This window comes from Natrix helvetica (assembly GCF_964273705.1).
Source record: "Natrix helvetica genome assembly, chromosome: 6".
Classification (NCBI taxonomy): Eukaryota; Metazoa; Chordata; class Lepidosauria; order Squamata; family Natricidae; genus Natrix; species Natrix helvetica.
In genome coordinates, this window is record NC_138553.1 from 20330450 (window position 1) to 20355588 (window position 25139).

The window sequence follows — 25139 nt, forward strand, 5'->3', positions numbered from 1 at the left end:
AAAAGGCAGAATATTATATTTTTTCCTTGGATGAGAAATGGAGTAACATGTTTTTGGGCAGGAAACAGACTCATTCTTAGTAGCCCCCCCCCCCCCATCCTCAATAGCCCACAAAAGATGTCTGCATTTAAGAGATAAAGAGATAGCTAGGTCTATTCATAGGCAAATGCCTTCACCCAAGATCCAACAAAGATAGGATTAGCCCTCTACCCATCTCACCACATGGCACTTGAGAAGATTACATCATCCAGCAAGGCTCAACCAAGCCTGGGATTCAGGACAGCCTGCAAAGTTAGGTAAGACCTCCACCCCCTGGGAGTCTGACAGCCAATGGGATACATTTCTTTGACAGGAACAGGAAATTCTAAGGTGAGGTCCAGAGAGGGTATAAAACTCAGGCACTCTCAGCATCTTTGCCCTCCCCCCCCCCTTTTTTTTTTGCTGATTGGAAAGATGGTTTTAATGGTGGACAGGATCACACGCCTTGAAGATTGTTGGGTGAAGACGAAAAAGGGCAGAGATGGCCAGTGATATGGAGGTAGCTCTTGCCTAACAACCATTTGTTTAGCCATCATTCAAATCTGATTTAATCCTAGAATTGAAATTAGGATTGAAGGAATAATATTTTTCCCAAGAGGGGAAAAAGCAGGATAAGGAAATGGTGCCAGTGCAATATTTTCAGGATAGATTGCAAGTTAGCTCTCAGTCCCATAGTTGAAGAGCAATGGTATAACTGCTGTGTGTGCTGTAAATCCTCTGGTCCAGCCATGACGTGTTTTCATAATCCTTCCTGCCACCCTCAGCCTTTGTTAAATGTTCAGTCATTTGTCTGTTGATGCTTTGAAGACGTATCCTTATTCTTTTCTAGTTACTTCCGGAAAGGCATTTGCTTTGGTTTGGCATGTTTTGCCAATATGCCTGTGGACAGTGAATTGGAACGTGGGGCGCGCATGAAATCTGTGGGCATTCTTTCTCCGTCCTACACTCTGTTGTACAGATACATGCACTTCTTGGAGAACCAGGTCAGGTAGGTCTTTAGATAAAGGAAGCATGTGGGGATGATGTTCCTTCTAACACCTCCTGCAATCAGTATTCGTGATGGGAAGCCCTGTTAGATTTCCTAGACCCCTGCTATGGTTTTGGCTGTGACAGCGATGAATCAATGTGTTGTGGCCGGCCATCAGACGATGAGGAGGTTGGGGAGGAACTTGGGCCAGTACTAGAGTCTGGGGAAGGCTCTGATGGCCAGGGCCCTCCAACATTTCCCAGCCACCGGAGTGGCAGCTGCCTTTGGAGGCTGATATGAGTGAGGAGGAAGAACAGCTGGGACCTATTCCAGATGCATGTATGCGCAGAGCAGTTAGAAGAGATGAGCAACGGAGGACAAGGAGTCGACTCGGGAAACAAAGCACACGTGCACGCTGAATGACCCCTCCCTGGCTGGGGAATAAATAGAAGGAAAGGGGGGTAGTTGTCGTAGGAGATAACAGTTCGTATTTCTGAAGATTTTGCTCATTGTGTTTCATGCCACAAAGACTGCTTGCCAGAACTTAATTTGCAGCCTTTCGGCTGGGAACTCATGGCCTTGCAATTATTGCAAGGAACTGATAAGGTCTGAACTGCAATTAACTTCTTGAAGGACTATTGCCTGGACTTTTCAGTGGGTGAATGCAATTAATTCACAAGAGGTAAATAAAGAGTGGGGTTTCGTGATAAGGAGTCTGTTTCTTTTATTTTTTATTTTTTAATAATTTTTTTAAAAAAATTTAATTTTCAAAACAAACACAACACATAAGATCTTCCTTCTTTAGATATTGTAGAAAGTGTATCAGTTGGTTACAAAAGGCTTTTGTGCATCTCTTCCACAGTCATCAAGCATAATTCATATTAACTCAAGTATTTTAACTCAGATATTTATACATGTTACCATCATCATACCTCCATTTTCATTTGACTATAATTGTTTAAACATCCTTCATCATAAAATATACCAAGATTTAATACATAACCACATATTGGCATTTCATTTACTATTTCTAAAAACCTCCAATAACACTGAATCCTTATGTCCTATTCTAGCTAAACATCCATAATATCTAGTAACAAAATTTTCTAATCCTCCTTTCCAAATCACTGTTTACAATTTACATCCAGTTTCCTTATGTTGTACCCTTACATATATATATACGTTGTTATCATTATCCCTCCTTTATTTGACTATATCCTGTATCATACCATTTCCCCCCCTAATAATCAAGACTTAACTGAATCTAACTTAGTTCTTTTTTATTAACTTTATATATAATCCAAAAGGATTTCTAATCTTCCTTTCATGGGTACCATTCAATATTCATATCCAATTATTACTTATCATGGCACTACACATTGTATACGTTATTATCATTATCAATTATTTATTTAACTATATCTATTGTCACTAAATTTCACTAAGTTTAACTAGTTTTAAATTATACACTTCCATCTATCAACCTGTATCTTTCCAGTAGCAAAACAGTCTCAAGTCTTCTGCCATTTGTGGTGTCAATCCTCTAATCATCTCCTTAATCAAATTCAACTCGCGAGGTTTTTTTTTTGCAAGGGGATTCAATGGGCGAAAGGGTGAGGAACGCATCGGAGCTGCCAGTCTCTGGTAGCACTAGGATGCGCGTCTCGCTTCTCCCCCCCCCCCCCACACAACTGCCACCCCCTTGATAAAGGGATGGCGGGAAAGGAAACCAGGCAGGCTGCCTTTACCATTGGGGCCTTTACCATTGGGGTGGACGGTGTTTTGCGTGAGAAGGAACAGGCAGGAGGGGTTGATTGCATTGCTGGCCTGCCACTGTTTTTGCGGCGGGCTCTTTTTGAGTGGGAGGGAAGGGCGGGAGGTGGAAGCACTTTGCTTCGCCTGCCGCTGTTTTTGTGGCGAGCCCTCTTTTTGCCCCGCAAGCTGTACCGGTAGGTGGTACAGTGGTAATGGCTGGTTGACTGGTTGCGCATGCGCTTAAATAGTTGGGAACGGGCTTATTTTCAGGGGAGAGCTTATTATGGCGCATGCTCTGAAAAGACCGATTGGGTTTATTAGCAGGGCATGTCTTATTTTGGGGGAAACACGTTAGTGTTATCAATGATGTTGCTAATAAAATTTCTCTCTTTAAATCCATAAATTCTTTTGTTTCTTCTTCTTCTGTGTCTTGCCATCTGGGGTAGAGTTCCCCTCCATTTAATTCCTCTTTACTGAATTCTTCTTTCAGTATTCCACTCTTTCCATTTCCAAAAACAAACCAATCACCTTAAATATCAGCAGATTTAATTTCTTTATGGTCATTTTCCTCTTCGGTTTTTAGGATTCTAACCTCCACTTTTTCCACTTGATAAACATCTCCAACTTCTTCATCATATTTTACTGTTAGATGCTCTAAGTCTTCCAACTTCTTCTCTATCCTCTCAAATGTGTTTGATAATTTCTGAATTTCTAAGAATATCTTTTGCAGGCTTAAAGTTTCTTTCTGCTGTTGAAGTTATCTCCAGCTAACAAACACAGCTGCTCTAGCTTGGAAGGTTTTTACAAGATTAAGCATAGATTCACCATAAAGTTTTATTTTCACTTTTCTCTGGTTAAAGATATATTTCAAAGGGACATCTGTATGCTTTTCTTTTTATCATTCTCTATAAACAAGAAGTGAGATGAAGTGCCAAGCCAGGATAATCAGTAAGAAAAGTAAAAGTGTTTCGTTTCCAATACACAAACCTCCAGCTTCCGAGTAGCAGTGTTATTGTTGCAATTTTCTTTGTTTCTTTTTGTATCATTTTTGTATTTCAAGTTTAAAAAAGGTCAGATTCTTGAATAAGTTAGAAAAACACCCACAGTAATGAAAGAGGAGATTTTTAGTCCATAGGTTACAAAGAATAATAAAAGAAAAAAAAATAGAAGAAGAAAACTTAATCCATTCGTTTTGAAAGGCTTGCATGAATTCCATCATGAAGATAGCATTTAAAAAGTAAGATAACCCACTGTCCAAAACCATTCCAAACTTAATTCCACCGCTTATTTCTTCTGTTCTCCAATTTAAATTAATTTTAAGTTTTTTATAGGCAGTCTCTTTTAAAACGGTAAAAATTCCTCACCAGCTGGAAACGCTTTCTCTTTCCGTATCCTTCCGTTTTGGAGCCGCCCCGACTTCATCAGCCTTGGCTGGATTTTTTGTCACCAGCTTGAAGAACGTCTCTTGCATCGATCAGGGACTTTGCGATGTCCCTAAGATCAGCAAGACGTATTCTTCCTGTTCGCCGTCTCTGCGGGATGGTTTAGGTCCAATTGGACCACCCAGCGGCAAAAGTGTTGGCTGCTGTCTCAGAGCATCGAGACCGCACGTCCGTATCGTTGCGATGTTGGCTCCTCCCTCTCAGGAGTCTGTTTCTTGGTTCTGCTAAGGCTGGGTCAGAACACAATGCACTATTTATTATCCAAGTGACGTTATTCCCCATAAAGTTGAAATAGGTGAAAACCAAGTGAAAATGGGACATAGCCAGTCTTACTATAGAAGGCAGTGGTGAAATTCAATTATTTTTACTACCGGGTCTGTGGGCGTGGCCTGGTGGGCATGGCAGGGGAAGGATATTGCAAAATCTCCACTCCCACCCCACTCGGGGGGCCAACCAGAGGTGGTATTTGCCGGTTCTCCAAACTACTCAAAATTTCCATTACCGGTTCTCCAGAACCTGTCAGAATCTGTTGAATTTCAGTCCTGGAATGGGGTATGGAAGAGAAATGCCATGTGTGTGATTCAGTAATGGCGCAGTGTTTAGAATGCAGTATTGCAGGCTAATCCTTCCGACTACCAGCAGTTCGATCCTGACCGGCTCAAGGTTGATCCTTCCAGGGTTGATAAAAGGAAAGATGCAGATGGTTGGGGCCAATATGCTGACTCTGTATACCGCTCAGAGAGGGCTATAAACAGAGGTGGGTTCCTACCAGTTTGGCCGAATAGGTAGTAACTCAGACACGTATCCAAACCAGTTCTATCCTTGCGGCCGCCATCTTGATTTTTTGTTCTGCACGTGTGCAGAACAATCTTCATTGAAAAAATGTAATTTTTTCCCCTTTTCTAATGTTGTGCGCATGCGCAGACCTTTTTAGGTGCAAATGCGCATGCGTAAATTTTTTGTGGCCGAACCGGTAGTAATGCTGACAGGAACCCACCCCTGGCTATAAAGCACCACAAAGCAGTATACAAGCCTAAGTGCTACTGCTATTGCTATTCCTTCTGAGGATTTGCGGGGAAGCCCAACCCTTTTCCCTTGAATTGGGCATATCTACCAACCAACCCATCCTCCCAACCAATGGGCTTGGTCCGGGCCTCATCTGGACCACTTTGCTGTCAGTCTTGTTATGGAGATTAATAGGAAAATAATTGTGTATCTGATAAGGGAGGCTATAGAGAGACCACTCCGCAGCTGCTTGCTTATTTGTTGGTTTCCCTTCCAGGCACCAGTTGGAAATGCCAGGACATTACTCTCACTTGGAGGCCTTTTACGATGACAAGAAGGGGGTCTTCCCAGCAGGCACTCTTGTTTCACAGCAACCCATCCACTGGCTGCCTTCCATCCACAAATATATGTACCCAGAGATGAAGGTGAGGAATAATTGCCACGGCTGAACTGTTGTGCGTGTTGGTTTCATTATTACGATTTTTTTGCGGGGCTATTCTAAGTTCTAGGGGCCTGGGGAATATATTTTGACTTGATTGTTACTTTATTTTTTCCCCCTTCGGTTATGGATTTTTTTTTATTGTGCTGTTTTTGTGCTGCTTGCTGTGGAGGCTTATGTTAAATTTTACTGTGGTTGTTTCCTTGCATTTTGTTTGGTCGGGAGTCGACCGAGTCAGACTCGTTTGGCGGCAGCGTAAATATTTAATGAAATCAAACTGTGGGTGCCTTTTCCTCCCAGCAGTTCAATTCCTTGCTGGGAGCGAGTGAGAGAATGACCAATTTTTCCGCTATTTATCTGAAAAGAAAAGAAGATGGCAAGCCTGGGTAGCTCATCTCTTCCCAGGGCTTTTGTTGAAACCGGCATTTCTGCAAATCCCTCACTCCCCACCACAGTTCTCTTGTTTTCGTGTTGACCTCGATTCCTTGCTGTCTCCCCTGGCTGCAGATCACCCACCCAGCAGGCTGTATGTCTCAGTTCATCAAGTTCTTTGGAGAGCAGATCCTGACACTCTGGAAGTTTGCCTTGCTTCGCAAACGCATCTTGATATTTTCTCCGCCTCCCGTCGGCGTGGTCTGCTACAGAGGTAGGAAGCAGTATGGGAGAGGATGTGGCCTTCGTTGCAAAATCAGGCAGACAGAAAGAAGCATAATTCTTTCACATGTTTCATGTTACAGGAATTTAAGAAGAGGAAGAGGGAGGAAGGGAGGGAGATAGAGAGAGAAACGTTTCTTTTTTAAGGAAGCTGCTGTCTTGCAGACCACGTTGTAGTAAGGCTTTGCCATTTTAATTGCCGTTTAATAAAATATCTCCCTACTGTATATGTCCTCAAGGTATGATCGTAATGGAGCCTGCCCATAAGGGTCATGAGTTATAAAGGTCATGTGATCTTTTTTGCATTAAGTCATAGAGTGAGGTCCATGGTCATTAAATGAACCAGTGGTTTGCTATGGGCTGGTTTTGCCCCAAGCTGGAAGTAAATGCTGATTTTTGGAAAAACCTTTGGAAAAAGGTGACCATGGCATGTTGCAAACAGCTATAAATGCAACCTGGTTGTTGAACCGCAAAAAGGCAATCACATGACTACATGTGGTGTGTAGGAATAACAGAATGACAGAGTTGGAAGGGACCTTGGAGGTCTTCTAGTCCAACCCCCTGCTTAGGCAGGAAACCTACACCACTTCAGACAACATCTTCTTAAAAACTTCCAGTGTTGGAGCATTCACAACTTCTGGAGGCAAGTTGTTCCACTGATTAATTGTTCTAATTGTCAGGAAATTTCTCCTCAGTTCTAAGTTGCTTCTCTCCTTGATAAGTTTCCACCCATTGCTTCTTGTTCTACCCTCAGGTGCCCTGGAGAATAGTTTGACTCCCTCTTCTTTGTGGCAGCCCCTGAGATTTTTGAACACTGCTATCATGTGTCGCCTAATCCTTCTTTTCACTAGACTGCAGCCGTTTTTTGTATGTTTTAGCCTCCAGTCCCCTAATCATCTTTGTGGCTCTTCTCTGCACTCTTTCTAGAGTCTCCACATCTTTTTTACATCATGGCGACCTTGAAATTCTGAAGGAGACCTTCAGAACTTCAAATCCGAGTGATAAATGTCCCTCACATAGGTCTTTTGGAACTTAAAATGGTTACTAAGTTAGCAGTCGTAAGTTTAGGTCTTTACATAAGTTGAGGACTATGTAAGAAAAGTTCATTTGACAATGACAAATGTTCCATATCGAAAAGCACAAACTTTTACATATATGTTCAGGTGCAGATTTTCAGAGAAGCGTATATAAGTTTTCATTTTAAGTTTTGTGTAATATCCAAAGTGGAAAGCAGAGTTGTTACCTAGCATAGTATTTTTAGCATCCGGCAGTGTAAATTTTATATATATATATTTATTATTATTTAATTTTTATGAAATGGCATTTCAGTTGCACTTTTGCTCCCAGGTGCTTAAAATGGTAGAGAGGAAGCCCCTCCCCCCATGTTTATCTTTACAACAAAAACCCTCGTAAGTTGAGTTGGAGTCAGAGAAATGGAGCAAGAGAGCCATTTGGGAAAGCGGGAGACTGGGAATTCTAGTTCTGCCTTAGCCATGAACATGGCTGGATGACCTTGGACCAGTCACTCTCTCCCAGCCCAACTCACCTTACAAGGTGGTGGTTGTGGGAAAAATAGGAGGAGGAAGGATGAGTTGGATGTTCTACACCTTGAGTTACTTGTAAAAATTCATAAAGGCAGGATAAAAATAGAAGATGGATGGATGGATGGATGGATAGATAAATAGATAGACAGACAGGGAGATAGACAGACAGATAGACAGACAGATAGACAGACATCCCAAAGTTATCTAATAGCCCGTGGTGGCGAACCTACGGCACACTTTCCAGAGGTGGCACACAGAGCCCTCTATGTGGGCACAGGCACCGTCATCAGCTGCTCTACTGGATTATCTTCGCACAGTATTGAAAAGATGAAGAAACACTGCAAGATGAAGAGATAATTAAGAAGATACTAGACCAGTGATGGCACATGCGCCGCAGTCCTGGAAACTCAAAGACCAGCTGGCCACTGGTCTTTGGGTTTCTGGGGTTCCAGCGCACACAAAGAGCAGGTGGCCGGCACATACACACACGCCTAAACCTGAAGACCAGGTGGCCATCATGCACCTGCACGCCGGCCAGCTGGTCTTTTGAGTTTCCAGGGCTCTAGCACACACGAAGAGGAGGTGGCCAGTGCACATGCGCACGCCAGAAACCAGAAGACCAGGTGACCATTGCACACATGTGGGGACTTGAACTTCAGCATCCCAAATCTGTCTAGTGCATAACAATTCACTACATTCTCAGTAGATAATTTAACATGTTATATTATTGGCAAATTCACACCATTGCCTCCCTAGTTCCTAAGGCGTGCAGAATATGTGGGTGTGAGGTAGAGAAATCTAAATTGTCTGTTTTTCAGCTGCATATACATTGAGTCAATTGTATCTTGCTGAGTTGACGTATTTACTTCTGAACAGAGAGGTGATGGCCTCCATGAAGAAGTAGAAACGCAAACAATGTACAATTCTGGAAAAAAAAAGGAAGTGTTAATTAGAGTCTTTATTCACAAATGTCTTTTAGCATTTTTCATATTGAAACTCCCCTGTTTTTCCCAAGGGAACTCAATGAACATTTTTTTGATTTTCGTAATATCATTTGATTGCTCTGGGTAAAGACAGCTCCTCCTGTGGAAAGTTTTTTTCTCAAGTTCTCAAAGAGGTTCTGGAAGTCCCATTGCCTACCTTATGCCTTGTTGGTTTCCTTCGGTTCTTATCCATAGTTTATTGCTGCTGCTGCCTTGCCAATATCTCCTTGCCGGGTATTGGAGGGACCGTCCCTGAGTCTAAGCCGTTTTTCTACGTCAATATAGCCGACATTGAAATGCTGGAGACTGAAGTGTCATATGTAGCCTGTAAGTAATGCTCCGGATTTACTTCCTTATTGGATTTTTGTCCTACCTGGCATCAATTTGGCTATTGCAGAAGTTGGACTTCCAACAGTTTTACCAGGAACTTTTATACACTCATCCTAGTTAAATATTAAAGATATTTGAGGAACGTACCCTTTCATTTTGGCAGATAAAGAGATAGCATGTTTTAATGCTTCACGGCAAATCTGGTTCTATATTTGGAAAAAACCCTAGCACTTCCACACAAGACGTATCTGAAAATTACTATGCCATAACCTCCGTATGCTATTTAGGCTGTCCTCAGCCAAATCTGCAGATCCAAGGACACCCTGTTTTTTTCTTGGTTTGATTTTATCTAGTTCTTTGGTCAGAATAATCAAAATCTATGTATTAAGCTTCTGAAAACCTCCAGCAAGGGTGTCCAACTTTGACAACTTTAAGACTTGTGGATTTCAGCTCCCAGAATTCCCCAGCCAACCATTTGGACCTCCAAAACTCCTAGCCTTCAACACGCACTAAATATTTGGGTCTGGCCACTCGGTTGGTGCCATCACAACATCTGCTTCCAACAGCCTTGGAAGCTGAATAAAAACATAAATGAAACTTCAGCCCATGCTCACCATGGATGTTTGTACTGAAGTATACTTGAGCTTGGAGGAAAAGCCAAGTGCATTTAACTTAATTTGTTTGCAAACCCATTGTCTCGTGTGTTTTTTTTCCCACCAGGCACAACAGAGAAAATCTTCGAAGAGAAACAGGATCTCTATGATGTCTATGTAGATAACCAGAATGTAAAGACACACCATGAGCATCTGCAACCACTTCTGAAGATCAACGGCGCAGACAAGGAGAAGTATCAGAGACTTAACGATCAGAGGTAGTCCCAGAAATTGGTTAAGGCCATGATGGCAAACCTATGGCACGTGTGCCACAGGTGGCACGCAGAGCCCTCTCTGCGGACACGCGAGCAGTAGCCCAGCTCAGCTGCACCACGCATGCGTGCAGGCCTCCTGCCAACCAGCTGATTTTAGGGTCTCCGCCGTGCGTGCGTGGGGGCAGAGGCAGAGGCAGTTGCACATGCATGCACGGGGGCGGGGGACTCGTGTGCGTGGGGGCAGGGGACTCGTGTGCATGGGGGCGGGGGAATCGTGTGCGTGGGGGCGGGGGAGCCATGGAGGGTCATGTGCGCATGCACAGGGCGGCAGGGGGGATGTCGTGCACACATTGCAGTGTTACTTTTGAGCATGCAATGACAAAAAGGGTAGCCGTCACTGGGTTAGGGATTCCTCTTCATGTTTTATGGGGAGCTTGAATGAAAGCCTCCGATTTAGTTCTGAATTGTTACAGATGTTTGGTCGTTTCTTGCCAGCATGTTTATTTTGCAGAACCACAAGGAGGGCTTCCCTCATTAAGTTTGAAAGTTCTTTTTTAAAATGCTACAAAATAACTGAAAAAAAAGAAAAGTCTAAAAGATAACTTTCCTTGACTGCAGGCTCTGACCAACTATTCACTTTGGTTTTGTAATGATGTTGCATGTCCCGGAAGGATTGGGTCTGGTTTGGGATATTTTGTTTGCATTGCTATAGGGCAGGGGTGTCAAACTCAAGACCCGGGGACTGGATCCGGCCCGCAGTGTGCTTAGATTTACCTGCAGGGCTGCCCTGGAAACAGCAAAGGACTGGCCCGTGGTGCCTCTGCCAGCAAAAACAGAGGTTGGGAGGACCGCCCGCATCCCTCCTAAGCTCCATTTTCTCTGTCAGAGGGTTGCAGGAAGCCGTCACAGCCAAAAAACGGAGCTCAGGAGCCCATTTTCATCACCACAGGTGCCCCTGACTAGGGGTGGTATTCACTTACCTTCCCTACCTTTTCACAAATGTGAGTTCCCGTACTCAGTCACCTTCGCGCATGCACTCAGTCTTCCCCGCGTGTGCTTTTGACTAAAACAAGGCCTAAATGGGATGCTATAGAGCCAGGGCAAGTGGGTGGGGCCACCCGCGATTTCCGCTACTGGTTCTGGCGAACCAGTCCGAACCAGCAGGATACCACCTCTGCCCCTGACACAAGTGACGTCGAGTTGACCATGCCCAGCCTGGTCCCCTGAGGTCAAACACAACCCTGATATGACCTTCAGTGAAATCGAGTTTGACACCCCTGCTACAGGGCATCAGTTGTGGAATCTGTCAATGTGATGAGTATATATGTTTCCCTCATTCAGACAGATGCTGATGTACTCCCAGGAAGTAGATGGTGACTGTAGTTCTTGTGAAGAGGACCTCTTCATCTTGTAAGTTGTTCAGACGGGATTCATCAAAGCATTGCTTGAAATTAGCGATGAGCTACGTTTGTTTGAGAGATTTCCAAGCCATTCTTTTGATATTGGAGGGCTTATGTCCTTTGATCTCCTTTTCTCATCCTCTGTAAGTCTCCTCCTACCTGATTGCAGTTGGTTCTTCAGTGATGAAGGTTGAAGTTCCCCCATACATACCTACCCAATCTGTGGCAGCTATTGCTGAAAAACATGGTTTTTTCATGGTCGTTTGCAAGTCTCAGTAGCCATTAGGGAATCCATATTTCATGGGGCCACATATTCACAGAAGCATAGTAGCATGTCAGTGAGACATCCGAGTCAGATCTATTACTCTGATGGTCCGCTTAAAGTCGGAGTCCTCAACGTTATATTCCAGTGGGTAGTCAAAGGCTACATGGTTAAAGTTAGGTTGACATTGTAGTTCACTAACCTGGAAAAATAGCGACATGGTAATATTAATCTGAATGGCAAACGGCAATACTAGATTAAGAGTAGTTTTGAATTTTGAGACATTGCGGTGGGTCCATTCCCAAAATGCTCGCCATATTGAATGGCACTTAAATGGCATTAGGTTCTTAGGATGCTCTCTCTAGTAATTGCGACCTATTTAGGACTCATTTCTGCAAATGTGTATGATGCTAGGAGCTAGTGCTTTGCTTTGCAACATGCTAAGGTTGTAAATAATAATTTTAAAGGGTGAAATGAGACAAGGAATGTAGAACAAAAGAACAAGTCTGAGTGTATATTATGCTGGCCGTGCATAACCCTAGTGTCAGGGTTCCAAATAACACCCAAAATTAAATCAGAGTCCAAGGCAAAGTATTGCTCAAAGTTCCAATTTATTTAGAGAGCCGTGTTGGCACATCTGGGAAAACCCGAATCTGAAGGCTTCGCAGTTTTCCCACCCAATTAAAAGTTCAAGATCTTGCCCCCACACCCACAAGTCCATCACATGGTCCAATCTTCCACTGCCATGCTGGCAGCTTCCACCCATCCAGTTCCGGTCAGGTGCAGAGGTGCAGAGACAAAGGATGACCTTGGCTGTCTAGAAAGAATTTTGTTATGGCTACATATCACACAACTCCGTATCTTCCCCGCTCTCATTTCCCCACAATAGAAAATGCATAGTAGAATAATAGAAAGTGTGGCAGGCCTGAGATCCACAAGCAAATATGGCTGCAGGCCTGACACCTAGCTTTGATGTAGTGGGAGGCTGTATATGGAAAAGTAAATGAAGGATATCGTCAAAAATCCTACAGAGAAGTAAAGAAAGAACCACCTAGATCTAGGATGGCGAACCTATGGCACACACATCCCAGGTGGCACGCGAAGGCATGTGTTAGGGCACCCGAGGTGTTGCCCAGTCACCTCCAGCGTGCATGTGTGTGCTGGCCAGCTGACTTTAGCCTTCTTTTAAGACTGTTTTCCTTCCTTCAAAGAAGCCACCGGAGCCTCCAAAGGGCTTCGGGGGGGGGGCTGTTTTCGCCCTCCCCAGGCTCCTGGAAAGCCTCTGGAGCCTGGGGATGGTGAAAAAATTCACCAAAAGTGGAGAGGGGGAGCACGCATGCATGCTAGGGCCACACGCATAGCATTATAGGTGTGGGCATGCCCGTGCACGACCCCCCTGCACTCCCCCCGCTTTTGGCACGCGATCCAAAAAAGATTAGCCATCACTGACCTAGATAATAATGGATTCAGATAGGGTGTCTACTGTTTGAATAAGAATTCTTAAAGAAGCCCCTTGTAACGGGATGTGGGACTTTAGTGAAGATATTTTGCGGAAACCTGTTGAGCAGTATATTCTCAGGGGGCTATTTCCTATACAGGACAGGTGTCTTGTAGTCAGTATTAAGCGATTGCCAATTTAACTATTGGCCAATTGAATTTTTCCAAATGTTGGGGTAACAGGAGATGAGTAAAAGTCATGGGCTTGGAGAGCAGAGTGTCTTTAGGCTTTACACATCTTCATATGTCTCCATTTCACGTTGTCTCTAAGGTTCTTCATGGAGCAGAATAACCGGATATTTCAGACCTTGATGGAGATATCAGCCAGCCAGGACAAGACATTGACAGCTGACCATGCCCGTGGAATGGGCTTGGATCCTCAAGGCGACCGTAGCTTTCTCATGGACCTCCTGGAAGTTTATGGCATTGATGTCATGCTGGTCATTGATAATCCTTGTTGTACTTAGAAGTGGTGGGTGCTGGAAGGGTGAGAGAAGCAGAATTCACACGTGAGGGGATGGCAACAGTGGTTAAAGACCACAGGATGAACTGGTGGAACTTGCCACAATTCATATTGTGAAGTATTGCCTTGCATTTAAGGAAGCACTCTGCAGGAAGTGTTATTTATTTTTACCCTGTTAAGAATTGTTTTCAAATGGATCTCAAAGAAGATGCCATTCTTTCCTACCCCACAATAGATTGGCCAGCCATGCTTTCTGTAAGTTCTGTCAAAAGAATATAGTCTGCTTCATGATCTTCTTACCCCCACCTGCTTCTAAACAACCCAGCGCAGAGTTATTTTGAGAGAAGAAATCATATCTATTGGCTGGGAATTTGGATGGATGGATGTGAAAAGCACTTTATTCTCTGGGGACCAATGTGAATTTTTTCACGCTGTAGAGCCTTTCTAACTGTAGGTGATGGACTTTCCAAATCCAAAACCCCCTTAAAGACGTCGTTTTGTTTTCTTGTCACATAGTTCTGCTTCCTTATTTTATACATGTACAGACATGCATCCATATGATGATTCAATTAAATTAGCATATATATTTTTTGCCTTGGCAGACAGTAGATAAGTGATAGGGGGCAGCTTTTTCTCCCATTACATCAAAAGTAATATAAGGTTGTTGTTTTTTTAAAAAAACTTCACTTTTTCTTTACAAAACAATTGGGAGGAAACACCCCCCCCCTTTTTAATCCTAGCTTTGTTACTGTTTATTGAATATTTTGGGGAAAAGATCTTGCCCTATCTCAGCCCAGGCACAGTAACTTCATATCCCCCAAAGCAGTTCGAAGAATTTTGAGACTCTGCATTTACCCTGCACTGTTTGTTTCTAATACTTGTAATTACAATGAGCCTGCTCTGCCATCTGTATAATTTGATATGTATTATTTTTGGCATTGTGGTGGTTTAGATAAACTGGAATTTTGTTCTGCTACACTACAGAGTATTTAGGATTCTAATAGGACCCAAGCTTATATCTGTGAGTAATACTAGGGTAATACTAAGATAAGAAAAGAATAGTGAGGAGTGATGGTTACTCCAGTGCCTTATGCCCTTAATGATGGATACCAGAAACTAGCCATCATCAAGAGCACGTATAAAATTTTGCAGAGCCTGATCTGTTTCTTCAGCTTCTGGCTGAAAACTAAGCTTGTGGTTCTTGGGCTCTTTGCAGCTTTAATCATAGGCTAGAAGACTCACCTGGTGGCCTCAGGTTCTCCACCTGTTCTCCCTTGCTTAGTCATTTCAGCTGTTGCCTATCAGGAATGTTAGGACACTGTTATTATTTTCCTTCTTGTGAAGGCCATCAGAGTTGGTGGCTGATCTAGTTCTGTTAGCATTGACGTCTTTACTCAATTCCAGTTAGACTTAATTAGTTGCCTAATACCATAGTGTGGCATCTGATTCCCCACCCCCACCCCTTTACCTGGACTGAATTTTATTGCTCTTTTAAATTGATAGTTTTGATTCATAGAGTCCCTTTTTGCTTTGGAAGGAGAGTTGGATTGACTAGATCAGGGGTGTCAAACTCAATTTCATTAAGAGATGCATCAGGATTGTGTTTGATCTCTGTGGGCCAGGTGAGGGGGTTAACCTAAATTGGTTAGAGGGAGGTGTTGCCAGGGGGCGTGGCCAGGGTGGGCATGGCCAGCTCAACATCACTCATCAAGGCTCCGTTTTCACTGGCAGGGGGCTGCAGGAGTCTGTTGCGGCTGAAAACAGAGCCCACGTTTGTTGCATACAGTTTCCCCGAGCTCCATTTTTGTTGGCATAGGGCTGCAGGAGGCCATTGCAGGCGAAAATGGAGCCTGGGCAGGCCGCGTGTGGCCCTCCTGAGTTCCGTTTTGCTGGTAGAGCCACCATGGCCTTCACTGTTTCCAGGGTGGCCCCGCAGGCCACATCTAAGCACCCCACGGGCCGAATCCGGCCCCAGGCCTTGAATTTGACACCCCTGGACTCGATATATGTTTCGGTTTCCTATTGTCTTTGGCTGAAGAGTACTTTATGATTAATACAAGCTGCTATCTTTAACAAATTGCTTTCTTGCTTGTTGTTTTTCTTAAAATGAATAATCGTCTTCTGATATTTTGCTGCGTAGTTCTAACCTATTTTAGAGAGTGATAGTTGGAACTAAAAAAGCAAGAATATTAAGAATAGATTGGATGGGGGGGGGGATTCGACTAAAGAATCCACAGGGCATCCCTTTTTCCAATATGGAAGGAAAATCTTCATTCGATATCTTATCCCTTTTTCCTACCTCATTTCTTCCTATAAATGGATTTAAATAACTTCTTGTATAAAATGAAAGGAAAGAATTGTAAGGCATTAAGCTGTTTACTAAGCAAATGATTCTTGGTAATTAGATGTTAAATTGATCCTCTTGGTATCCTTTGTTGTTGTATATGGGGTTTGTACATGAACAAGTTTTTAAACTGGTATTTTTGCTTCTTGTTTTGCTAAGCCACCACAGAGTATATGCCACAAGAATGCTTGGAAATAGGGAGGTCCAGAATGAGAATCCTGTAAATCAGGATGCCTGAAGAATTTCTACACATGTATAAATTGCCAGGATTGAGAAATATCACTGTAGATTACGCATGGTAAAGAGAACAGAAGCCGTGAGACTGAGCTGAATCAGTGCTTCTTTATTACACCCTAAGACAGAGGGACCCGATGGCTCAGTGGCTAAGATGCTGAGCTTGTCGATCAGAATGGTTGGCAGTTCGGTGGTTCGAATCCCTAGCACCGAGTGAGCTCCCATTACTTGTCCCAGCTTCTGCCAACCTAGCAGTTCAAAAGTAAAAAAATAGGAACCACCTTTGGTGGGAAGATAATAGCGTTCCATGCGCCTTCGACGTTTAGTCATGCCAGCCTCATGACCATGGAGACGTCTTCGGACAGCACTGGGTCTTCGGCTTTGAAATCGAGATGAACACTGCCCCCTAGAGTCAGGAACAACTAGCACATAGGTGCGAGAGGAACATTTACCTTAAAGACAGTGTGTTGTCCATCAACACATGCAATGAGTAGCTGTAAATCTCAGATATGGAACACCCCAGAGCAATTGAAACTGGCTGTAGCTCTGTTGATATTAGCCTGATGGATAGAAATTCAGACAAAAACTTGATGGGCATGCTAGGAAAAGCTTCACTATTTAAACACTGAACGAAATGGGTTGCTGCCAGTAAAGATAGAGCAGCTGGGCTTAGCAAAAAAAAAAATGTTGGCAAGATGGAGGGACAGAATTGGGTGTGATTGTCATAACCATCTGCCATATGCTACATCTTACTTACTGGGCACCTTTATAATCTATTTGTCCAGCTGTTAAATGGGACGCAGGAGAACATCCTACAGGGTATGTTTTATTTCCCTGCTTTGAAAGCCCAGGCAGGTTCCTGTTCCAAGGGATATAAATATTTGATCATTTTCCCTGCTTAAAGAGACAGCGTTTCTTTCATTCCTCTGCTGCTGCTTCCCTATGAAGGGGCAAAGGCGAGACTGCAGAAAAGCAGAAAAACCTTTCAAGTTGTGGCAAGAGTGGGCTCATTAAAATAAATGGAAAGGTGCGACTTTCCTGTTTACCAAACAGTGCTTTGGGCCATTTTGGGGAGTTCTGCAGAGTGCAAAAACTTTTTTTAAAAAAATTTGCCTCTTCAAAACCTTGGTGCATCTTATACTCCGGTGCGTCTTACACTCCAAAAAATACGGTAATGAAATGGAAAAAAATGACTAATGAAAGCATAGGGCCCATAATGGAAATATCTATTTTCCCTGTCATTCTTTTCTCTTTTGCTTTCTTACAGCCTTACTGGCCACCATAGTAGGATATGCAGTGCATACAGATGAGAGATTTCTGAGGCAACAAAATTTGTCAGATTAATTAAGTACAAGGCACAGTATTTATTGCATGATTTAGTTTGTATGATTTAGCTACTCCTTTTCTCAGGAAACACAGAAGCAAGCATGAAGCATGTAGGAGCTCTACCTGCTGCTGAGAAACCTCTTTCACTTTTAAAACAGCATTGACGTTCTGCTCATGATATCCAGTCCTGTAATTTGGAGGGCTCAAAATCACTTCTAAATACTATAGATCAGGGGTGTCAAACTCGATTTCATCGAGGGCCACATCAGGGTTGTGTTTGACCTCGGAGGGGGGGAGGGGTGTTTGGACGTAGTCAGGGAGGGTGTGGCCAGCTCAACTCATCTCGGGGGCGCCTGTGGTGGCCCATGTGCTCTGCCAGCGAAAATGGACTGCTGAGCTCCATTTTGGGGTGTCACATCCTCCTGCAACCCTGTCAATGAAAACGGTGCTCAGGAGCTCATTTTCACTGGCAGATGCACCGAAGACCAGTCCTTCGCTGTTTCCAGAGTGTTTCCGGATCTGGCCCCCAGGCCTTGAGTTTGACACCCCTGCTATAGATCTTTAGGTAGAGACGAGTAACTTACAGCATGTTGTCTCCCTTTTCTCCAAGAGAATTTATAAATGTCCACTAGTAGAATAGCCAATTTTCAGTGAAACAATTGATTTCTTTATTGAAACTAAAAAAAAAAAAAAACTAGTGTGAAATTTTGCTACTGAATTTTTAGTCTGAATTATGTCACCATGTTTCAAGATGTTTGGGTCTTTTTTTTGGGGGGGGGGAGTTGTTTCAGGATAGGAATGGAAAAAGGTGATCTCCCCAAGGTCCCGTTTCCATTCTATTCTTTTTTTTAAAAAAACCTATAAGCAAGCAAAGTCGACTAAACGATGATTTTGATCAGATGAGGGGCTTGGGTTTGGCTCACGTCTCAAAGGTTGTACCTTCTGTGCCAAGGCCTTTCCCTAAAGGCTATTTGCAAGGAGGGGGGAACTAGTTAAAGATGCCCTTTATAGCAGTGGTGGGATTCAATTTTTTTTTTACTACCGGTTCTGTGGGCGTGGCTTGGTGGGCATGGCAGGGCATACAGATATTGTAAAATCTCCATTCCCTCCCCACTCCAGGAGAAGGTTACTACAAAATCCTCATTCCCTCCCCATCAGCTGGGACTCGGGAGGCAGAGAATAGATGGGGGCGGGGTCAGTCAGAGGTGGTATTTGCCGGTTCTCTGAACTACTCAAAATTTCCGCTACCGGTTCTCCAGAACTGGTCAGAACCTGCTGAATACCACCTCTGCTTTATATATATATTTCAGCTCAATGGTTAGTACAGTGTTAGTCCTGGGAGGAGGAGTACAATATTTGCATATGAGTTTTGAATTACACCGCAGATATGAACTCTCTTGCTTTTGATAGAAGGAACAGTCTGATCTTGGATGTGCAAAGTTGTGCCTGTCTTTGCTTTTACCTGCCTTCCTGGTGAGTTCAGGAAGAGCATTTTCGTGGCATCCACAGGAAACGTTGGAATTCTTTTTGCCAGATCCTATTGGCACAAACCAACTGAGACAATTCACTTTCTTCAATTTATGATCTTAATATTTGTTCCTGTGCTCACGTTTAGGAAAACATGGTCAGGTTGCACCCCCAGCATTATACCATGGCATAATTAATTCACTGTAGACTGAACTAGAGAGGCCTCCATCTAATCAAATACAGCTTTGAAACGCAGCTTTCATCTTGAATGCAACAATTGAAAAGAATTCATAAGAGCAGGTTGCCTAGTGATGATTTATGTGGTTCAAATTCCTTTAACTTGAAAAGCCTTCCTTGGACAAAGCTTGGGAGATGGGGTCAGACTGGAGCCTTCTTTTCACCGTTTTGTGCTCATTGTACATTGGGCTGCGCAATGGGGAGGGGTCTTTCCCTCTGATTTAATGTTTGCGTCTTTTTGCAAACACTGAAATTCTGCCACACCAACTTGAAGCTTCCTATTCTACACTGATTTGCCTATATAAGCATAGTTCTGTTTTGCCTACGTCAGCATAGGCCCTTAGAGAATGAATTTGATGTTTATATACAGATACAGCTAATGAATGGCTGATGTTCCCTCTACTGTACAGAATTAAAGGTGCATTTCGGTTTAAATACTGATTAGATAGCTTAGGTAGAAATTACTATTTAATACAGAATGTACAAGATGCACTCTCTTGCCTATGATATCAAGTTCTTCATTTTTCCAGCCTTTCGTTTAATAGCATTTAATAGTTCTAGGACATTTTGCTACTGAGCCATTTTGAAAAACAAACATTTGGGTCATAATCACTCTTGAGTACCCATTTTACATAATCCATGTGTATTATTATAAGTGTATTTCCTAGCACTGGACAGTTCACACACAACACAGGTAAATTGACAAAATGAGCAAGTGAATTTATTGATCCATCCTTAAAACCACACCATATGTTGCTTGATATGACTTGCAGGGAACGTAAAAGCTTGGCTCATTTCACCCATGGAAATCAAAGGCAAATAAAGCTGTAAGTCACTAGAGTGACTCATTGCTAGCTATGGAAAAAATAATTGGTGGATTTGTTTGTAAGGTCATATTCACTACGTGGAACAAACAGTGACATTTAAATACTGTGTGTCTGCCTCCTTAATCTAAATGACGAAGGGAGTCAGGTACAACCAGAAGAATTATGGATTGCTTAGGAAACTAATAAGATATGGTTGCAATGGCTTCTACCTATCTTTTTAAAAGAAGTTTGCTGCTTCTCTCTCAAAAGTGGAATTAGCACAGCAGAAATAAAACGTCTACAATTAGCAATTCTGTTAATTGCTAACTGAGTGAATTCCTGCACTATTCAGAAGTATACCGTTGGTGACCCAGGATGGAAAATAAAGAGAGGCCCGCCCTTTCCCTAGTAGTTAAGATGCTCAAAGAAATGCTAGTGCAATCTTCCAACATTATTTTGCTAACAATTTGGAGGAGGACCTAAAGGTCCTGATTTGGGTGCTTTCTTTGTTGACATAGTGATTGGGTAGTTTTTAGGGGGTGGGGAAATGGGTGCCTTAACCTTGCAGACCTTTCTGGTACACCCCTTAAAAATGCTAACCTTCCCCCCTCCTTATTGGGGTGGTGGTGGTTTAAGGAATTAAGTGGGTGCCTTAAGTCTCTGCAAAGCTTAAAACAACAACAAAAGAGCAATGACATATCGCTGGCCATTATTTTCATCACGCCACCATTAGTCTAAGAAGGTTCCAATACATCTCCACCATTAGCTGTGTAAATTAAGATTTGGTTTAGGCACCATCTAATTCCCCCCCCCTCCTTAAAAAAGAAAAATAACTTGGTGAGTGGATCACTTCCTGCTTCTAAGAGAGAAACATATATAACTTGTTGCATAATAACTGTAATATTCCCCATCTGTTTTCAATTAACTCTAGTGTATAAACCTTGTTTTGAAAACATGTTATGAATGAATATGACTTGATGGGCAGCTAGGATCTCTTCATTAACTTGTGACTAAGCACTTTTCTTTAAACGATGCCAGTGGCTTCTTTCAGTAAGAGAGAAAGCACTACCTTTCTGGATTTCATTGCTAATGTAGAACCCCAAAAGGACTTGTGTACATATATAATGGTCTTTTTTTACTGTATTAAAACTCACTTTTAACACAGGTATCATTTGCACTGGCTGATTATTTGAAACCGCTTGATGGGCCATGTGAAAATTCATTAACTCAATATTTGTTCTCCCTCTTTGCCCCTTGTGTTTTAAGAGTATAATTGTCATCTCCCTAGCAGTTATATTCACAGCTGATTTTTTTTATGGACAACACACCGCTTTGTAGAGTTGTGCAAGAACCTCAAACTCAAAACAAATGAACCTAGAATAGTCTATCAATACAGTCCAAACATGCACTGTTTTAATACTGTAGAACAAAACCTGCATTTTCTTTTTGTGTTGTACCCTTGGAAGCAATGAAAAGTCAGTTATCCCCTTTCAACCTTTTTTCATCATTATCTATAAACGGAGGTTGTGCGATATTCCATGTTGTGTATTATGTATTGTCTTAGCTGGAAAAAAAATAGGCAGGACAGTTGTTTTCATATTTACTTAAAAAATAGCAAACAAAGCAAGAATTCAGCATGTATTTTTCAACGCCAGCTCTGAATCAAAGAGGCAATATTTAGTAATGGGTTCACATCAGTCCAGCTCATGAACAACTTCAAAGCAGAAATACATTTTTCCAGCTATCAATTTATATCTTTTTAATGTTCCTGTACAATACACCTTTTAAAATATGTATTTGGCCCTGTCTTTAAAGCTCAGCAGATGAATAAAGTAACATGTTTAGTATTTGGTAACTTGAAGACTGAATAGCAAAGTAACTATAATGCACGCATGCTGTGCGTTATTTTGTATTTGACAATCTGTCTATAAAAGAAAGCATAAAAGACAGAACATATGGGGGATGCCACATTACAACCTACTGTCTCAAAACCAACCATTAAAAGTGGAAAATAAACTTCCCTGACAGGTAAACAGGAAGATTATTCCCTCAACTAGCTCTACCCAGTGGCAACAGGAAAATAACCAGTTTTATTTATTAACACACCGAGTGTCTCTGGCTGGCTTGAGGTATTTAAAAACAAAATAGCTGTGTGGCCCGTAAAGACACCCAAAACATGAAGTAAACTGCTTCATTTTGTTCTTCCTTTGATCTTTTTTATATCCTTTCTCTTGTACAGGGGTTAGCAACCCGCAGCTCTGGAGGCACATGTGGCTCTTCCATCCCTCTGCTGCAGCTCCCTGTCGCCAGTTGGTACCATAATGTTGAGAGGAGCTTCCGGTTTGGGGGGGAAGGAAAGCAGGGCGCGCCAGGAGGAGACTCTATGGCAAGGGGTGGATTTGCTGGTCAGCTCCACAATTGATAGGGCTTTTGGTTAGGACAGGTAGAGGAAAAAGGATGTCGTGCTATGAGGAGACTCTATGGTGGGGGAACCAGACTTCCAGTTGGCAGAGGAAAAAGGACAACATGCTAGGAAGAGACTCTATGGTGGGGAAACTGGATTTCCGGTTGGCTCCAGAATTGAACTAGGGGATTCTGGTTAGGACTTTTGTGGCTCTGAGTGTTTGAGGTTGCCGACCTCTGCTCCTGTAGAATAAGAGTAGGATAATATGTGCTTAATACCAGAGACAAGCTGCCAGTCAAGCTGCAGGATTCTGGCCTAATGGTTCATTGATCAGTTATTAGTGATGACATTTTAGATACTTTTCTCGGAGACATCTGTTAATTTTTAATCACTTTTTAAAACATAAGTGTAACACTGATGAGCTGCCCATACCTCAAGTATTCAAATGGAAAAAGAAGCAACCTAAGGAAAAGCAGGAGCATGTTCAATGATCTGAAGTACATATATACTAGGTGTACAAAGGGAAGTTTATGCCCAAAGTGTTTTAACTAGAAAACGCTTGCCACAGAGATATTTGGGAAGTCGTCTTTTGTGAAATAACTGGAACTGGACAAAAAGAAAAACGAAATATTTCCATCTTAGTTCTTCTTCCTCAATTTTTGACTTACGTAAGTTTGAAAAGCTTTCACCATAACTGAAGGAAAGAAGTGCAGTCTTCAGACGCAGTTCTTTAAACAGGATTCGGGCAGTTATCCAAGTCAACCCTTTGATTACAACACACCTTGAACCGGCTGCTTTGATTATGATATGCCTTGAAGCATGTCTACTTTTTTCCTGGCATCGCAGAAGAAATGGAGTTTCCTGGGCAACAGCTTCACCTCCACTGTCATTGCTTCATGCTCTTCATTATCTATAGCCAAAGAGCCTTCTGTATCCTGCAGACATGGAAAGATCAAGGGAGTTTTGCACAACAGGGCAACAAAGCAGACACGCTGCCTAGAGCTACATCTTGACAGTGGTTCTCCTTAGAATTCTGCAGCATCAGGCCATGCAGCGAAGAACCGACATTCATATCCCAAATGTGGTAATGTCCCCAATTACAGCTTAGTGGTATTGCTGCAGAACTAACAGATTAACAGAGTTGGAAGGGACCTTATAGGCCGTCTAATCCAACCCTCCCACCCACCCCGCTCAAGCAGGAGACCCTACACCATTTCTGACAAATGACAGTCCAAACTCTTCTTGAAAATCTCAAGTGATGAAGCCCCCACAATGTCCGAAGGCAACTTCTATTCCATTGGTTGATTTTTCTCACTGTCAGAAAGTTCCTCCTTTCTAGGTTGAATCTCTCCCTGGTCAGTTTCCATCCATTATTCCTTGTCTGGCCTTCAGGTGCTTTGGAAAATAGCTTGACCTCCTCCTCTCTGTGGCAGCCTCTCAAATATTGGAACACTGCTATCATGTCTCCCCTGGTCCTTCTCTTCACTAGACTAGCCATGCCCAGTTCCTGCACCCATTCTTCATATGTTTTAGTCTCCAGTCCTCTAATCATCCTGGTTGCTCTTCTCTGCACTTTTTCTAGTCTCAACATCTTTTTTATAATGTGACCAAAATTGGATGCAGTACTCTAGGTGTGGTCTTACTAGGGCTTTATAGAGTGGTATTAGTACCTCATTTGATCTTGATTGTATCCCTCTGTTAATGCAATTTAGGATAGCATTGGCTTTTTTGATTGCTGCTGCACACTGCTGGCTCATATTTAGCTGGTTGTCCACTAAGACTCCAAGATCCCTCTCACAGTCACTGCTATTAAGCCTGGTTTCACCCAGTTTATATGTGTACTTTTGATTTTTGTTAGCTAAAAAACTAAACTAAACATTTTGTTAGGTTTTCCAGCCAATAGATATCTGGGTTTGTGTTTCACTGTACACTACTTTTTTCTTAATCATGGTGTGTTGAGTAAGCCAACATTTGGCTGGGTTTACATGACATTCTATGCAAAACCCAAATACTTTTCATTAGGACTTTATGTGATAAGGCACCCAGCCAGTGAGACAAAAAAAATATTTTATGCAAGGATGATAATTGTCCAATATATCTGTGGTATGTTGGCGCAGTGGTTAAATGCATTACTGCAGGCTAACTCTGCCAACATCCAGGAGTTTGATCCTCAACCGGCTCGAGATTGACTCAGCCTTCCATCCTTCTGAGGTTGGTAAAACGTGGACCTACATTATTGGGGGCAATATGCTGACTTTGTAAACTGCTTAAGAGAGGGCTGTAAAGCACCATGAAGCGGTATGTAAGTCTAAGTGCTATTGCTATTGCTATATCTGAGCATAAATCTTTCTGCCTACATATAACCTAATGGAAAACTCTTGCTAATACAATTGTCTCCTTAAAGATCCTTCAAAACTAACCTTACTATCTTGCATATATAGAGATCATGGTAAAAGGATCAAATTGGAGGTAGAGTCCACCTGCATTATATTATACACATAAGTACATACATGAAAATGTAGTTAACCAATAGCAAGGATATCAATGGTGGTCAATCAGACTATGTCAGTCCAAAGAGACAGGAGAATCTGCGTCAAAGCTCACTTAAGCAAAACTCATCTCTTTACATCTTTACAGGTGGGAATAGAATAAAACCAGCTCAGTGTGCATCAC

General features: G+C 42.5%; 2 protein-coding genes across 8 annotated transcripts in view; one reads left to right on the forward strand and one right to left on the reverse strand.

Moving 5' to 3' along the window:
• DENND11 (DENN domain containing 11) overlaps nucleotides 1-21226 on the forward strand; it is a 44828-nt gene extending 23602 nt beyond the window's left edge. For all 4 annotated transcript variants that reach the window (XM_081958242.1, XM_081958240.1, XM_081958241.1 and 1 more), the window contains exons 3-9: nucleotides 869-1027; nucleotides 5486-5633; nucleotides 6155-6293; nucleotides 9024-9155; nucleotides 9879-10029; nucleotides 11368-11436; nucleotides 13457-21226. In XM_081958242.1, coding sequence (XP_081814368.1) covers nucleotides 869-1027; nucleotides 5486-5633; nucleotides 6155-6293; nucleotides 9024-9155; nucleotides 9879-10029; nucleotides 11368-11436; nucleotides 13457-13652 — 994 coding nt within the window. In that variant the 3' untranslated portion in view covers nucleotides 13653-21226. The remainder of the gene's footprint in view (nucleotides 1-868; nucleotides 1028-5485; nucleotides 5634-6154; nucleotides 6294-9023; nucleotides 9156-9878; nucleotides 10030-11367; nucleotides 11437-13456) is intronic.
• AGK (acylglycerol kinase) overlaps nucleotides 14376-25139 on the reverse strand; it is a 47979-nt gene continuing 37215 nt past the window's right edge. For all 4 annotated transcript variants that reach the window (XM_081958243.1, XM_081958244.1, XM_081958246.1 and 1 more), the window contains exon 16: nucleotides 14376-23401. In XM_081958243.1, the coding sequence (XP_081814369.1) occupies nucleotides 23267-23401 (135 nt within the window). In that variant the 3' untranslated portion in view covers nucleotides 14376-23266. The remainder of the gene's footprint in view (nucleotides 23402-25139) is intronic.